This window comes from Rousettus aegyptiacus, unplaced genomic scaffold, assembly GCF_014176215.1.
Source record: "Rousettus aegyptiacus isolate mRouAeg1 unplaced genomic scaffold, mRouAeg1.p scaffold_m13_p_1, whole genome shotgun sequence".
Taxonomy (NCBI): Eukaryota; Metazoa; Chordata; class Mammalia; order Chiroptera; family Pteropodidae; genus Rousettus; species Rousettus aegyptiacus.
Window position 1 is genome coordinate 171,895,993 of NW_023416284.1, and position 18,041 is coordinate 171,914,033.

The window sequence follows — 18,041 nt, forward strand, 5'->3', positions numbered from 1 at the left end:
AGTGTATCCAAAGTACCTACTCCCGTCCCATGAGATAGGATGACTAGAGTGGGTTTGAATTGGGCATATCCTTTCCCCCAGGCCAGTTAGGCTCTGACAAACCCCAGTTTTGGCTCTGGTTAGCTTCTCCTTAGGGCAGAGCTGTTAAGACCAGAATGCTCCAGCTTATGTCAGAATGGTTGCTTTCCCCTCCTCCTGATAGAAGCAGGAAGGGATTCTTCTCAGATACTGTGAGAACCTGGTGGAGCTTGTGGAAGTTAAACTCACTGAAGTGTGGAGACCCCTCCCTCCATGACTTGGTCTCTCTGGAGTTTCTGACTCTCAGACTTGTCTACTTAAGCCTCCAGCAACTCGTCAATTTAGTTGAGGTTTTCCTACCCTAGCACTGATTTCTGCAGAGGTGTCTGCTGGTTGATTTATTTTAGAAAGTTGTGATGCTCTGTATTGGCCTGTCTCTGCAGTTTTGGAGGCAATGATTTGTCATGTGACCTTACTTGTCTTAAGGATCTAAGATACATTGTTGGTTTTTAATTTGCTCAATCTTTTACTTGTTAGAACAAAATGGCAACTTCCAAACCTTTTATGTGCTAGACAAGAAACTGGAAGACTATATTAATTTTTGTAAGTGAAAAAAACATTCAAAAAGAGATTTTAAAATTGATTTTCAAGTATAGAATAGAACTACTCTACTATAAAAGTGTAAGTAAAAGCTTTGTATTGAAAATACATTCATAGGTCATAACAAAAAATGAAATGTTCTTCACCGTATTAAACTTTGGTGAAGACTTAAGTTTTTATTTTGAGCATATTTCAAGTTGAATAGAAGCTAGTTCAGATATAAGTAGCAAATTATTAGAAGTTTGGAAAATAAGACCTACAATAATTATTTCATTTGCAGAAAGGAAGTCTGAGAAATTATTTAGTGAATCATTTATATATATAGAAATGATGCGGAAGGCAATGCTTAATCTTATGCCACAAAGTTTTCCAGTTTTTCTCAACTGCGGCTGTACATTAGAATAGTTTGTGGAGCTGAAAACAAAAATGCTCAAACATATGCTTGGATTTTTTTCTCTTGATGTTCTAATTCAGTGAGTCTGATAATGGGGCTTGACGTGTAATTTTTTTTATCTTAAATCTCCATGGATTCTCATAGAACTAGAACTGAGAAATACTGGTTAAACGTTCAACAGCGTTTAACCATAGCAGTGTTCTTAGTTGGCAAATGGTAGATAATAAGCATGTTCAATACAGTGTGTATAGAGAGGATACTATTTTAAAGTAATCATAACATCTTGAGATTTGTAGTATGAGCATGAGGGAAAAAAAACCCAACACTGTGTTCTACCATCACCTGACGAGACAAGACTGTGAAACTGGTGTACAAAAGGTATATGAAGATGGAAAGGACCTGGAGTTCAGGTTTGATTGATGTTGTTTCCCCTTTCTAGCAGTGTAACTACCTCTGGACGTGAGAACCGCAGTAAAAAATGTTGAAATTTAATTATGAAGTCAAAAAGTTTAGTCTTAAACTTGCAAGTGACCCTAACAGAGATCAAGCAAAGGAGGCAGGCAAAATATTTCACGGATGAGAAAACTATAGCCCCACATTGATGTCTTACAGTTATCACAGATCATTTTACTGATCTCCATTTTTTTCTGTTACTCTCCTACTTTACACATTTTATTTATTTTTTTAACAGGTTGTATTACCTTGAGTAGGATAAATGAGTTGGTCTGATGCTAAATCCCCTCTTTTCAATTTTAAGAATGTTTCCATCAGTATTTTTTTTCATTGCCTTTTATTTTTTAAGTATAGTTGGTATACAGTATTTGTTATATTAGTTTCAGGTGAAACAGTGTAGTGATTGGACATTTTTAGACTTTACAATGCCATCACCCCACTAATTTGAAAAGATACATGCACCCCTAAGTTCTTGGAGCATTATTTACAATAGCCAAGGTGTAGAAGCAACCTAGGTGTCCATCAGTAGATGAATGGATAATTTTTCACAGTGATACATCAGTATTCTTTGACCACATTATTTAGTAGTATTTAGATTTTTAACTTTGTAATTGAAAAATAATCACATTATGGCTGAATCTCTTGAAGACTTACACCTTTAAAAATAAAAATCACCCATCAACTGTAAGCCAGTTCAGAGTAGCAACATCTTGAAGGCTTACTAGAATACTGAACGAGATGTGAATTACCCTGTTTGCTGAAAATATAAGAAAGTACTAAAAGAAATGGTAACAAGTCTTTGGGGTTTCTGATGGATTAAAATCATGCTCTTGGGTTTACTTTCTTTTTTTATACTGTAGCAGGAAGGAAGCATTTAAAAGTCTTGGTTTGTTATCAGAGGATCTGCTCAAAGAAAGTAACTTTCACAGAGTATTATATAATTAAATATATAATACATTTCTAAATATATAATAGGATAATTTATTAATCACGTATTCACATTCTCATCTTTAAACTTTGCAAGATGTAAATGTATTTTCAGAAACTGCACAGGATATCAAAGTTCTTCAGCTCTTTTCCGTATTATATGTACTCCAGTCTTCCATTTCTGGGTTAAAAAATTGAATATGCCACTTCTACAGAGTTTGGAATAATGTCAGTACTTTGCCTTTTCCTTGTTGACAGGAACTGATGAACAGATTCCCTGAGAAGATATATAATCTTTAAAAATCTTAATTACTAAGTATCTACCAGTTTTGGTATTATTACATTCTTCATAAAAATAGAAGTTGTCAAAATATGTGTATAATACGCAGTGGTATTGACAGCAGTGAAAATTTGCCTAGGAGCTATATTTTCAGCACTTAACCACTGGCTGTTGTCCCATTGCCTGCTTCTTTTACTTTTTTTTTTTTTTTTTTTGATTTTTATTTTTAATGGTATAAGTCTTAAAGAGATTCAGCCATAATGCGATTATTTTTCAATTACAAAGTTAAAATCTAAATACTACTAAATAATGTGGTCAAAGACTACTGATGTGTCACTGTGAAAAATTATCCATTATTTACAATAGCCAAGGCGTAGAAGCAACGTAGGTGTCCATTGACAGATGAATGGATAATGCAGTAGAAATCCCGGACACGTTGGCTGCTTTCATCCTCTGTTTAAATTCCTCGGGCTTCTCAAGGATGGAGTCCCATCTCTGGAACCCTGTCCCTCTTTAATCTGGACCAGTGCTGTTTAGCTGTTGATGTCAGCCACAATGCTATTCTGGACGTTTCCTTCATCTTTTTCTGGATTGACTTCATTGCTTCCTAGATCCCATGTCATTGCTTTGTTTGTTTGTTTCCTCCTTTGATTAATTGGAGTAGAGCCGTGAATGGCTTCCTAAGAAAGTGATAAGGTATCTGAGGCCTCACATATTTAAGTCTGCTATTAAACTGTTCTGGCAGTTTGATTGAATGTAGAGTTCTAAATGGAAAACTGCTGTATGTCAGCTCTGAGAGTGTTGCTTCATTGTTCTCTAGCAACTGGTGTTAGAAGTTTGCCGGTTTGATCATCCTTACTTTGAAGGTGACCTCTTGTTTTTTTTTTTTTTTTTTTTTTTTCCTAGTAGCCTATGGGGGTCTTCTTTTTAAGTGTTCACGTATTAAGATTTTAGAGTGGCGTGTTTGGATGTGGGTTTTATTTCATTTATCTTCCATCCGAAGTCTCATGTTCTTCAGAAGCTAAATAAAATACATTTTCTTTCATTATTTCTTTGATAAACCTTATTTTTTGTCTTGTTAAATGTTAACATCTTCTAAAACAATTCTCATATTATGTGTTTTTTTTTCCAAGTTCTTTATCTTTTGGTTATACTTTTAAAATAGGTTTTTGGGACAGAGTGACAGCAAAAATATTTATTTGTTCAGCTTACTATCTTGAACCAAATTGTTATAATTTAAAATTGGAATTGCCTGAATAATTTCACCAGTATATTTTAAGGATTAATGTATATTTAAATTATTAGATGAAAATATAAATCATCATAATCTACAAAAAGAAAGCTGTTTTCTTAGGATTTTCATTTACATGTATTTCTAAAATCATACTACTTTTATATGATCGAAGTTCTTATTTGTTTAAGAGACTGCATTTTTCTTTGTTGTTTCTCATCTTAAATACTTCCTGTATTTAAATCTTGAATGAATTAAAAAAATCGTTAAAAGTTGAATGTAGGGTAGAAAGAAATAGGAGCTTAATTGCAAAAACGCTCTACTGTGGTCTTATTTTGTCCTCCTTACTATGCTGCGTTTCACTGAGGTTGTTAATTAAATTCATTCATTGCTTAGGAAAGATATTTTAAAATCCCATAGAAAAGGGGATGTACTTAAGGATATAATGTTTTAACTAGTTTCATTAATAATTGCAATCTTTTTTTGCCTTAAATTTAGTCTTTTCTTTTTGTCTATTTATATGTATTATTTATCATTCATACAAGCTGATTTTTTTGTTTTTTAAATAACAGCTTTATTGAGATTTTTACATACCATTAAATTCACTTGTTTAAAGCGTACAAGTCGATGCTTTTCATTATATGCTGTTATGCATACAACACTTTTTAATTTCAGAACATTTTCATTATCTCCCAGTAAGAAACCCCATTCCTGTTAGCAGTCACTTCCCCTTACCCCCTCTACCCAGGCCTTCGCAACCATTTATCTGCTTTCTCTTCCAATGGATTTGTCTATTCTGGACATTTCATATTATGCAATCATGTAATATGTAGTCTTTTATGACTGGCTTTTACTTAGCATAATGTTTTTAAGGTTTATCCATATTTTAGCACGTATTCTTGTTTATTTTTATGGCTGAATGTTCCATCGTATACATACATTGCATATTTTTTATTCAGTCATCACTGATGGACATTTGAATTTTCTTCTTTTTTGGTTATTTTGAATGATGCTGCTGTGAAATTCGTGTCGAAGTTCTGTGTGTGTATGTTATCATTCCCCTCTTATGTTCCTAGGAGTGGAGTTGCTGGGCCATATGGTAACTCTGTTTAATGTAGAGAAATTGCCAATCTATTTTCTAGAACGACTGCACCATTTTACATTAATCAAGGGTCTAATTTCTCCACATCATCACCAACCATTATTATTGTCTGTCTGTTTTGTTACAGTCCTACTAGAGGGTCTGAAGTGGTATTTCACTGTGGTTTTGATTTGTATTCCTCTAGCAACTTATGAAGTCGAACATCTTTTCATATAATTTTTTGCTGTTTGCATCTCTCCTTTTGAGAAATGTCTATTAATATCCTTTCCCCATTTTTAAATTGGATTTTCTTTTTGTTGTTTAGTTTTAAAAGACCTTTACTTATACTCGCTATTAAGTCTTTATCAAATATATGGTTTACAAGTTTTTCTTCCATTCCATAGATTGTCTTTTCACTTTCTTGATGATGGTTTCTTTTGGAGCATGAATGTTTTTAATTTTGATGAAGTCTAAGTTATCTTTTTTGTTTCTTGTGTCTTTGTTTTTTTATCTAAGAAACCTTGGCCTTATCTGAGGTCACAAAGATTTACTCTTATGTTTATGTCTAAGAGTTTTATAGTTTTAGATTTTAGGTCTCTGTTCCATTTTGAGCTAATAATTGTAAAGAATGTAAGATAGCGGTCCAAATTTATTATTTTTCATGTGGCTATTCAGTTGTTCCAGCACCATTTGTTGAAAAGACTGTTCTTTCTCCATTAAATGGTCTTGATATCACTGTTAAAGTCAACTTATCTGAAATGTTTATTTGTGGACTCTCAGTTCATTCCATTGATCTATATATATCTAGCTGTATGGTAATATCACACTGTCTTGATTACCGTAACATTTTATAACATTTGTTTTGTCATTTAATTGTAGTGAATTTTGAAATTGAGGAAGTGTGAGTCGTCCAACTTAGTTCTTTTTTATCAAGATGATTTTGGCTATTCTGGTTCTCTTGCATTTCTATATGAATTTCAGAATCAGCTAGTCAATTTCTGCAAACAACTGGGATTCTGATAGAATGCATTAATTTTGTAGATCAGTTTGGTAAATATTGTCATCTTCACAATATTAGATCTTCTGTTTCATGAATATGGGATGTCTTTCCATTTACTTAGTTCTTCTTTCAGTTATTTAGTTTTCATTGTGCATATCCTCCAATTCTTTAGATAAATTTATGCCTAAGTATTTTGTGATATTATAAGTTCAGTTGTTTTCTTAATTGCACTTTCAGATAGTTTATTGCGTGTGATAGAAGTTTAGATAGTTTATTGCCTGTGATAGAAGTACAATTGATTTTTGTACATTCGTCTTGTGTTGCACAAAGCTTGCTGAACTCATTTTTTTGTTCAAATAGTTTATTTTAAGTGAATCCCTTAGAATTGTCCATATAAAAGAGCCTGTCATCTATGCATAGAAGTAGTTTAACTTCTTCCTTTCCAATTTGAACACTTTGTATTTTTCTTGTGTGTTTTCCCTGGCTAGAACATCCTGTATAATGTTGAATAGTAGTGGAGAGCGTTGACATCCTGTCTTTTTCCTGAGCTTAGCAGGGAAGTGTTCAGTCTTTGAGCATTACATATGATGTTCGCTATGGGTTTTTCATTGATGTCCTTTTATCAGGTTAAGGAAGTTCCCTTCTTATTGAGTATTTTATCATGAAAGAGTGTTGTATTTTGTCAAAGACATTTTCTAGTCCACTGAACATGTGGTTTTTTTCCTTTATGTAATATAGTATTTGATTCTGTGAGCTTTTTGAGGATAGTGTTGTTTACTTATTTTAATATCCTACCTACCTTTTACTAGGAATGGTTCCTCTCACATAGCTGTAGCCTCCAAAATGTTTATTGGCTGATCATTTTACACATTAAGATATTTTTAAGGAAGTCATCTCAAAATTTCAACTAGAATTAGAATACAGAACTCTAGCTTTTTGCTTATTCTGCTGGGCCATAGAGCTTCCTTATTAAAATTAATAGGTATCTCTAACATCAAAAATAGGTCTAGAAGAAATTTTTTAATTGGCATATTATTTATGCTTAATTGGTTTTATGATGTTTGCTTGCTACTTAAGGTTATATTTGGTCTAGTTGTATATTATTAGACTAGTCTGATATGTATTCAGGTGCAAAATATTGATTATAAATATTTCCTCTATGTTCATTCTCCAGTTTTAAATGACTCAAATTAAGAAATGACATTTACATGTGAAAACTGACTCTTTTTGGTGTGCAGTAAGGCTTGGTGACATATGTTTTGGAGTTAGACTGCCTGGGTTCAAACTTCATTTTTTTTTTTTTTAATTATTATTTATGTCTAAAGCACCTGGTCTTCGTAGGTGGTTTCCCATCCAAGTACTAATCAGGCCTGACCTTGCTTAGCTTCTGAGATCATACATCAATCTTGTTCAGGGTGGCATTACCGTAGACTATTAACTGTGGCTCCACTGGAGCGCGAACCCAGGACCTTCTGTGTGTAAAGCAGATGTGCTAACTGCTACACTATGGAACCACGTCCTCAAACCTCATTTTCATACTAACTAGCTATATGGTTCTTGGGCAAGCTATTTAACCTTGTATCAGTTTCCCCATTTGTAAAAACAGGACTTATAATAGAGATACTCTTGTGAAGTAATACATATATAGTGTTTGACACATATTACATGTTTAATAAATCTTAACTGCTATGACACGCCTCTTAATTCCTCCTTTCTCCCTCCCTTTCTAGCTAAAATAATTGAAAAATAGGAATAAAAGAGATAACTATATAGGCAATAGGATGAATGCTTATTTTGAACTTGGAGTTGATGATGTAGTGTTTTATTGGCGCTGATCTTTCTACTTATCTGTCCTGCATACCTCCTTAATGACAGTTTCTTTGTTATTTTTTTTTTTAATATTTATTTTCTCCCCATTGCTTACTTAGAGGATTATGTCTAAATTCACAGGCTTGCATTCAAAGACTCTGCTCCCAGCCTGTTTTAACCTGGCCTTCTGCAGCTCCATTTCAGGAGCCATGATGATATTTGTCTGGATAAAGCCATAAGTGTAGCTGTACAGGAAATATCTGGCGTGTGTCATGGGTCAGCTAAATTAATTAGTTTAATCCAGAAAAAAAAAGTAATTTGTAGGATTGAGCAGTATCATAGCTCTTGCTAGAGTAAGCAGAAGAAATATTTAGAATAAAGGTATTTAAGATAGGAAGATTGCATCATTTTTAAAAGACTGCATTGGACTTCAGAATTAGAAGGTGAAATATATCGACACCAAGAAATACTCAGTGTACCCTTATTATTTTGGCTTTGCCTTATAATTAATTCATGCATATATAAAAGAGAAAAATCAGAATAATAAGTATTTCCCCTCGTTTAACAAACAGCAGAATTGTTCAATATGTAATCTTTCCTTTGGATTTTCTTCATTTCAGATGTTTTGTTTTCTCATTTAATTGTGAACATAGCCGTAATAAATGAGAATAACTCAGCAAGCAGATCTTTGTTTTAGTGTTTGATCATTTTCTAATTAAACTGTTAATTCAGAAGTGAAAATATTGGGAAGAACTGTTTATTCAAGAAGTGATGATCACTGTAGGTGTGAAGAATATGAATATTTGCATCTATGACATTGTTTTGTGATTTAATATATTTGGAGTTGCTATTTTCTTTCTTACACCATGATATATCCATTATAAGGTAATTTTAGTTTTTGTTAAAGTAATAAATGCATTGTGTTAAATAAGGATAATGGCCACTACCACCATTTAGTGAATATACTCAATGTAGTTTTAATTCTCACCACAGTTCTGCAAGCTAAGCTAGATAGGTACCTACATTTTATAAAGAAGACAGTTGAGAGGTATAATAATTCTCCCCAGGTCCCAGCAAGGACTAGCAGAGCTGGTACATGAATGGACTTTGGAAGCAGAGGTCTTATTTCTCACTGTGCCTCAGATGTTTCTATAGCACCTAAATAACACAACACAACAAAACAAAAAATTACCTACCCAGACTTCTCAGGCAATTTGGATTTAGGATTTAGTAGAACTGGAATTCCGATACACTACCAGGATTGAGAACTGCCTGCTCTGAAATTTGTGTTCTTCTCACACTAATATCTCTTGATTATATATAAGCAATGCTCATTCTTTAAAGTTTAATTTTCAACTTTTGCTATTATGAAATAATGATTTATTATGAATGTTTTTCCCAATTCATAGGGTTTTTTTTTTAGTGTTAGAACCTTCCAGGGCTAGCTACAGCACAGTACTACCCTATCCAAAGGAAAAGGGAAAATCACTTTGTTGAGCATCAGAGTTATCATCTGTAAAATATGGATAGTAACTCCCTTGGTCTCAGTTTCTATTAGTCTGGTTTGGTTTTGCTTTTAGATTCCACATGTTAGTGAAATAATAAGGTATTTGTCTCTCTCTACGTGATTTATTCACTTAGCATAGTATTCTCTAGATCTATCCATGTTGTTGTGAATGGCAAGATTTTATTCTTTTTTATTGCTACATAATATTCTATTATATTGGTATGTACCACATCTTTTTTTATCTGTTTATTGATTGACACCTAGACTTCTTTGATATCTTGGCTATTTGTAAATAATTCTGCAATGAGTATAGGAATGCATTTTTCTTTTTGAATTAGTGTTTTTGTTTTCTTCAGATAAATAAACTGGAGTAACAAGTCTCTTCTAAAAGTGGCGTTGGGAGAACTGAACCACACTCTCTTACACCATATATAGAAATAAACTCAATGGATTAAAGACTTAACCATAAACTCTTAGAAGAAAACATAGGAAATACAGTATCTGATATCAGTCTAAGTTATATCTTTTTGGACATGCCCCTCTAGCACGGGAAGCAAAAGCAAAAATGAACTCATGCTACTACATCAAACTAAAAAGCTTCTGCACAGTGAAGGAAACCTTCAACAAAGCAAAAGGGCCACCCACTGATTGGGAGTATATATTTGCAAATGATATATCTGATAAGGGGTTGAGATCTAAAATATATAAGAAACTTATTCAACTCAATAACAGCAACAACAAAAGACTGATTGAACAATGGGCAGAGGACATGAAAAGACATTTCTCCAAGGAAGACGTGGCCAACAGACATGTGAAAAGGTGCTCAACATCATTCATCTTCAGGAAAATGCATATCAAAACCACAGTGAGATACTACCTCACACCAATCAGAATGGTTATCATCCAAAAGTCAACAAGCAAACGTGTTGACGAGGATGTGGAGACGGGGAAGCCCTGTGCACTGTTGGTGGGACTGCAAACTGGTGCAGTCCCTATGGGCACCAGTATAGTGATTCCTCAGAAAATCTAAAAATAGATTATACGACGCAGCAATTCCTTTTCATTATATTTTTAGCCTAAACTATTTAAAAATGACATAAAAGAATGAAAAATGCCAGTAAAAGATGATTGTTTCTAAGAGCAATATTCCAAAATGGCATTTGTCTACTTTTCAGCTTTGTTTGCTGACTTGGGCAAAGTTGGACGCTTTTCTCTTCTTTTTAAGTGAAAGAAAAACTTGGCCAGAGTAAATTATATTAAATCTATATTATTTTGGTTCTGTATATTGCTGCTTCTAATACTTTCTTTTTTTCTAAAAGGAACAGTTTTCTTATTTCTTTTGGACCTTTGAGCATTCTGATTTCCATCAGAAACTAGCCGATTAGTGGGTAACAAACCTCATTAAGTCTCGATTCCCAGTAAGTAGTGTGTATTGAACATCAGGTCATTGGAATACTTGTTAGTCTGTTATATATAATTTCTATAAAAAGCCCGCACACACCACAAACTCCTTAATGAAATCGATGACAGCTTCGGTCGTCCAGGAGTGGAATGTTATTGCCAGCACGACAGTGGCGCTGCAGTAATCCAGCTCCAGTTCCTGATTAATGAGGTTAGTGACTCGCTTTAATCTCTCATAGTTAGGTATGAAGTAGGGCCACATCTCATCCTTCAGATTCCTTGCATGCATTCTTATTTAAATATTTTAACAAACAAAATTTTTTTTAGGTCAGAGATCATAGTAATTCATTTTCAGGCATCATCATGGACGGTTACATAAATAATGTAAGCTGTTTCTCAAAACAATATTACAAACAGAACAGGATAAGGTAAATCTTTTCGGTACAGTGTGCATCATTTAAGTTTTATTTTAGGGATAATGAAAATTACATAACATAAAAATCTATATTAAAATATTGTTTAAAGATGATGTGTGGTATCAATTACAAAATGTACTTCTCTGATGAGTTGTTTTGAAATATAACCAGGAAACCAAAATCCATTAGGAACTGGTTATTGTCCAAAGTTCTTGTTGTGTCATTTATTTGTTGAAGTAATTGATGATGCCTTTCTTTTTGGTAGAGTATAAAATTTGGAAGGAGCTCGAGAAACATCATTTTATCAACAAATTAAACAATGTGTTTGTAGGTTTTGAAAAAGTATGAGCAGCTCTGAGAATAGACGTCTACTGCAAGTAGTGACAGGCAGGAAAAGCTGGTCATAGAAGGAAGGAAGAGAAATTACTCTAGAAAAGGCTTGGCTATCCTTACATGGGAGGAGAGTTTGTGGACATTCTGTTTGCTCCTAAGTCCTTGGGTTCAATGGAGTAAATTCTTCAATGTGTGTGAGAGAAAAAAAAAAAAATTACTCAGTACCTCTGGCTTTTGATGAATATTTTGTTCATATCAGATTTAAGAGAGGCATTGTGGGTGTAAAGAACAAAGGATGATAATAGAAAAATTCAGCAAAACTGTGATCCAAATAATATGCAGTTGTGTAAGTTTTTCAGGGTCAGAGGAAGCATTTTTCAAAAACTTCAGAGTTCTCTGTAGAACTGTATAATAGCCTAAAATTGTAAAACGCTAAAAAAAAAAAAAATCAAATTATAGAAAGTTGTCAAGCACATATAGAGGACTCAAGATTATTTTTCCTGTTTAAATTTTTTTATTATGAAATAATTAGACTAGCAGTGAGTTTCAAAATAAAGAGGTTCTTTGTACCCTTCTCCCAACTTCCCCCATAGTAACATTTTAGATAAGAATAGTACAGTATCAAACCAGGAGCTTGACACCAATCCAGTACCATTAACAAAGACCTTATTTAGATTTCACCACCCATTTCTACATGCACTCAATTGTGTGTGTGCGTGCGTGTGTGTAGTTTTGTGCAGTTTTACCACATACATAGAGTCATGTCTTGACCACCACTATAAAGATACAGATTAGTTCCACCACTGTAAAGGAATGTCCTCAGGCTGCCTTTTTATAATTACATTTCCTTCCCTCTTCTCAGTCTCTAATCCAAGGCAACCATTAACCTATTGTCCATTTTTATACCTGTATTAAGGTTATTTTTTAAAACAGTACGTGAGCCAATGTAAATAACATATTGCAAATTGATTACTTATACACCTAAGTTTTAGAAACGTTAAGTAGCTCATGCTGTCATTATTCATATTACAGGATTCTTTTCTTGTCATTAGGATTCATCACAGAGTTCTTTAAAATGACCATTTTGTTTTATTTTACATGCTTGACTGTTACATTTAAGTACTTGAAAATGACATTGCAGTTTTAAAAAAATGCTTATGGGGACAGCTATGGAAATCTGACACTTGGGAGTAACTATTTGCTTTCAGTTTGGGAAAACTATGTATAGGTGAAGGCGCCCCCATCAGGGATCAGCTGTTACTACCATTTTGGCTCTACATCTCTTCTTCCCTGAGATTTTAAGATGGGGCAAATGTCTTGAGAAGGATAACATGGTCTGAAACCACAGTGGAAATAAGAATGAAGAGTACAAATCTTTGATAACCTGAATCCTTTGAATTTCTCTGCTTCAAAGTGATATAGATAAGAGTATACTTTCTAGTGAAAGAGAGAGTATTTCTGCTTTCCAGTAGCCATGTTGTAGCAGTAGTAGTTACACAGAATAGCCCTCATAGAATCTCGAAGGTGGAAAGGACTTGGAGAGGTCATTCAATGTAAATTTTGTCTTCAGGGCTATTTTAATTTTCTTGGGTGAATGAGAAACTCTCTTATTTTAAGAGGGCTATTTTAAGGTTTTTCATAATATAAATGATTTGCAAATCTTTTTTGAAATTAATATAAATTCTTCATGTTGCATCTTTTGTCCTATTCTCTGTGTAGAAGAGTACCTTACTCTTTCGAGGAAAAACATTCATTTGTCTTAATAAATCAGCCTTAGTCTAGAGATTTTTAATTCTGTTCATGTATCAGAATCATTTCTGGAAATTTTAAAAAATACACATGCATAAGTTCTTGCTCTGAAAATTCTGATTTGTCAGGTCTAGAATGAAACTGAACCCTTTGTGTGATTCTCACATACTGCTAGAGATGATCTTCTCCATACCTAATAGTATCATAGTATCAGATGTTTTAACTTTCTAAATCAGAATTTTCAACTCTTTGGACATTGAAGTTACAGTGTGTTGAATGCTACTTTATTTTACATAGCATTCTAGTAGTAGAATTTTGATTTAGGCATAGTACATTCATAAGGATTTATCTTAAGCCAAATAAAATGGGAAGGTTACTTCATATCATATTTTGCTATTTTAGTCAAGGAAGTAGTGACCAAATAACTTATAGTCTGACCTCTAATTTTACATAGCTAGTAATGAAGCATAATCAACTAGACTCTAGAATAATTTTAGCTTATAAGATATTAAGTTACACTTTAAATTATTAAAGAATTTAAAATATTTTTACACATGCTTATGCACACACTACACTGTCTTACATCTGCTTTTTAGAAGTTAAGTGAGGCAAATATATCTCAGAACTAAATCTATTGGCAGAAAGTTTCAGAGTTTAGGAAGATTTTTTTTGCAGATCCTTATTAGCTTTAATGTTTGTAAAATGTGTTCTATATAAAATCTATTACACTTTATTTTTAAGGGAGCTCTTGTGAGTGCCTTGGCTGATGACACCTTACATTTATGGAATTTACGTCAAAAGAGACCTGCCATACTACATTCTCTTAAATTTTGCAGAGAAAGGTAAGAATCTCTTATTTATCCTATATATATTTGTTATTATGTTTGAAAACATTTTCTTTGAATTTTATTCTTTGATCTTATTTTTTTGAGATGGACTTTATGCACAAATTAAAAAAGTAATTCAAAACTTCAAAGGGATATCCAGTGAAAACAAGTTTCCTTCCTTTCCAGACACATCTTCCATTCCAGAGGCAACCACATGAATTTCGTTTGTGTCCTTTTAGGAATTCTTGCAGTCTGTGTATATAAGCAAAAATCTCTGTATAGCTCTTTTCTTTTTTTGGTCAGGAGGATAAAAAGGGAGGCATTATATAGTCTTTCTGTAACTTTATCTGATAGATTGTTTCATACTGGCACATTTAAATCTGCTTTAGTCATTTTCATAACTGCATAATACTCCATTGTATGGAAGTGCCATAATTTATTCAATCAGTTTTCATTAATGGACATTTATATCATTTTCTATACCCTATCATTTTGCTGTTTTGGAATATTATTTTACATACGTCTTTGTTTACTTATATGAATAAATCTAAAAGCTATTCGTAGACTAGCTTGATTCCAGAAGTCTCTTATTGACTTGTGAGTTTGTGCTTTGATTGGAAAGGCCTTTTTCAGCCAAATTTTATTAAACATTTTCCCATATTTTCTTATAGTGATCTTAAATTTTCTATTTTTTATGCTTAACTTTCGATTTATACAGAACTTATTTTTAAATGAAATAGTAAGGAATATAGTTATCTCCCTGCCCCCCCCCATTGCTTGCAAGACATATTTTTAGGTTTATGTATATATAAATATGTATGTATATGTGTATGTGTCTACATATGAGTATATATCTATATGTATCAAGAAAATCTGGGTCTAGATAGTATCTAAATGCAGTGGAGTTAGCGTCTTTGGGACATGTGTGTGGGAAGACAGGCATCAAACTGCCCATCCCTGTCTAAGGATCAGGCCATGCAGGTGTCAGTTTGCTCAGGGTATGTGAGCCTAGGCTTCTGCCCGCAGTCGTCCTCCCAAAGTATATGAGCTACTGAGGCTGCTGGGAATATAGCAGTTCAGACTTCTCTAGCCAACACCAAGGCATACATGTATTGTATGGGGCACAAAGACCAGAGCTGGTAGCAGAGTTTGCTCCTGGGCTAGATCTTATCTGAGAATATAAGTCATCTAAATGTCTTTAGTCGAATCATGGTTCTACTTCTCGGAGAGGGGCAGAGGTGAAGGAAGAGTTAATGGAAGAAGGAATAGGTGAGATGGGAAGGAAGAGCCAGGAAAAAGTCAAGGTTCAGTTGTTTTTCTACTTGCTGGAACGGGGCCAGCCTCTCAGCTTGCTGGCTCGAGTTCCTCAGTCTGCTTTCAGTGGGATTTCAGGGAGCCCTACACGAGCCTCAAATGCAGCAGAGCAGGCGGGAAGAGTGGCATGCATCCTAGTGCCGGTATACGTCCTCTTGTCAGCCTCACACTGCCCACTGGAAATGGAAGTATACGTCTAGTCAGAGTGAGCAGTTGTCAACATGGCTTGATTTGACCCACTAGAGGACATTCAGCAACATCTGGGGATATTTTTTGTCACAATCGGAGGTTGAGGGTGAACAGTTCTCCTGGCATATAGGGATAAAGTTCAGGAATGCTGCCAAACGTGTTACAATGTACAAGAAAGTGCCCTATAACGAAGTTAAGAAACCCTGGACTCTGGCACATCAAAGCGATGTCATTTGTCACTGTAGTGCTATAGGACTTCCCTTGAAAGCACCAGCCACTGCAGGCATTCTGCCAGGATGTAAAATTCCAGTAGGAGAATACATCTGATACCTTGTTTGCTAGTGACATGTCCATACTCCTCACTGGGACAGAAGCATGAGGCGGTATGTAGTTGAAGTTTACAAAAATACACGGCAAGTTGTCACGGTGAATCTTCATGGAGAGAGGATCAAACCTCAAGGAGTCCCAGAGCCAGGAACTGATGGTGGTCAGGTATGGAGTAAGTCTCCTCTGTAGTACCTCTAAGGATGGTCTCCAAGAAATTCTAGTAAAATGGGCAAGGAGCTGTAAGCTAGTCTACAAGGTACCTGTAGGCACATATCTTGACAAACAGAAGGCGCCTTTGTGTCAAGTACAAAATATAGCTTATCTTAATAGATGCAGCCTCACAGAGGCTACCACTTAAATATCTCCTTTGGATGAAATCCTGTGGGATGGCTACAAAATTCTGTGGCAACCGTTGGATTTAAAATGCCAAGGAATAGACCTGGTGCCTCACAGATGAACCTTGTTATATTCTTTGAAGACTAAAGTCCATATTGCCTCAAATGGTAGGAAGGAGAGAGGGAGGAGCCTAGCTTTCATTAGCACTTGTCTATAGGTGGTGGGAGAAGGTAGAATGGTGGCTTTCCCCAGATCTAGGAATCTGCCATCAGCGACAAGACTTATTCTGTCCCCAGTCTGAGTTCTGTCATTCAGGACCTTTCGTATGTCCTGTAACCTGTACCTTGATGGAAGTTGGCTGTTGGAGCAACTGACTCAGGCAGGGAAAGGGACAAAATCCTGTCATTCCCTGCCCATCCTTCCGTCTCCTTTGTAAGAATTCATTCTTTTCTTTATACAACTGCTTTATATTTAGCGTTTATATCTATATCAGTCAGGATAATCTGGGTTATGCTATGGTAATAATACTCTCAAAACCTTAATGACTTTGTACAGCAACAGTTTGTTTTTGCTTACACTTTATGACCTTTGTAGATTTTCTGGAACTGTCTTCCTTTTTATTATCATCTTTATTGCAGAGTCCTGGGGAAGGAACAGCCAGTCTTTACAATATTGCCAGTCACTATAGTAGAGGAAGAAAGAGAATGTGGTGAAGCAATCATTGGTTCTTAAAGCTTCTGCCTGGAAGTGATGCATATCTCTTCCACTCTCGTGTCATGGGCCAGAGCATGTCACAAGGCCATCTCTAATTTCAGTTGTATAACCAGAAAGAGAGAAAGCTGGAATATTTGAGGATACTTGTAATAACTATCACACGACTTATTTTATCGTTGACATTGAAGTACAATAAGCAATAGTTTAGCTTTCCCCTTATTCAGCAATGGATTTGGGGTAACCTAATAGTTAAGTAACTTGGTTTTATTTTTATGCTATTTGCATTTTTACTTCCGAAACTTAGGAATAGTAGGAAAAATGAAAAGTTTATAAATGGCAGTTTCATTATATTCTGAACAGTTGTAAACTGATTTAAACTTAAGTTTTTATCACATTGTTGTCTTATTTTCTGAAGTAAATTTTATTTTAGTAGAAATTTATAAATGCACAATATAAATTATATGTAGTAATTTAAATTGTGCTTTCATAATGTGGATTTTTTTTCTAATTTTAGTTTTTTAAAACTTGTGCTAACATATACATAACATAAAATTTACTATCTTAACTATTTTTAAATGTGCAGTTTAGTTTTAAGTACATTTCTGTTGCTATGCAACAGTATAATATATATTAAGCCCTTAGAACCGTATAAAGCATGTAGAAATTGCCATATAGCTTTGTTTTTAAAGACACTGGATTTACTTAAAGTAATAATTTTATAATTTAAAATATGTGCATTAACTGAACAAGAGATTTTACTTAGGCAGTCTGTATAGAAACAGATAGTTGAAAAAAGACAATCATTAGTGCCACTGATATTAGCTGTATCGAATTTATTTAAATTATGGACAATTCTGGGCTTAAAGTTAACACCAGATACCCTCTCTGACCTCCAACTTACAGTTAGACATTTTAAGACTTTTTATGTGCAGGTCATTTTTAGGGAGTGAGGCAGACTACCTCAAAGAGTCTTTCCATTCATGGGTAGGGAAATGTGTTGGTTTGGTAGAGTTGCCATGATAAGTACTACAGACCAGACCAGGTGACTTCACAGAATTTTATTTCCTCAGTTCTGGAGGCTAGAAGTTCGAGAACAAGCTGTTGGCTCTGTTGGTGTCTTTCGCGGGCCTCTCTC

The 18,041-nt window shown here is 34.3% G+C and overlaps 1 protein-coding gene across 5 annotated transcripts in view; it reads left to right on the forward strand.

The window, feature by feature from the left end:
- Nucleotides 1-18,041, forward strand: part of STXBP5 (syntaxin binding protein 5) — a 155,530-nt gene that overhangs the window by 16,524 nt on the left and 120,965 nt on the right. For all 5 annotated transcript variants that reach the window (XM_036222443.1, XM_036222456.1, XM_036222461.1 and 2 more), the window contains exons 3-4: nucleotides 10,831-10,912; nucleotides 13,941-14,041. In XM_036222443.1, coding sequence (XP_036078336.1) covers nucleotides 10,831-10,912; nucleotides 13,941-14,041 — 183 coding nt within the window. The remainder of the gene's footprint in view (nucleotides 1-10,830; nucleotides 10,913-13,940; nucleotides 14,042-18,041) is intronic.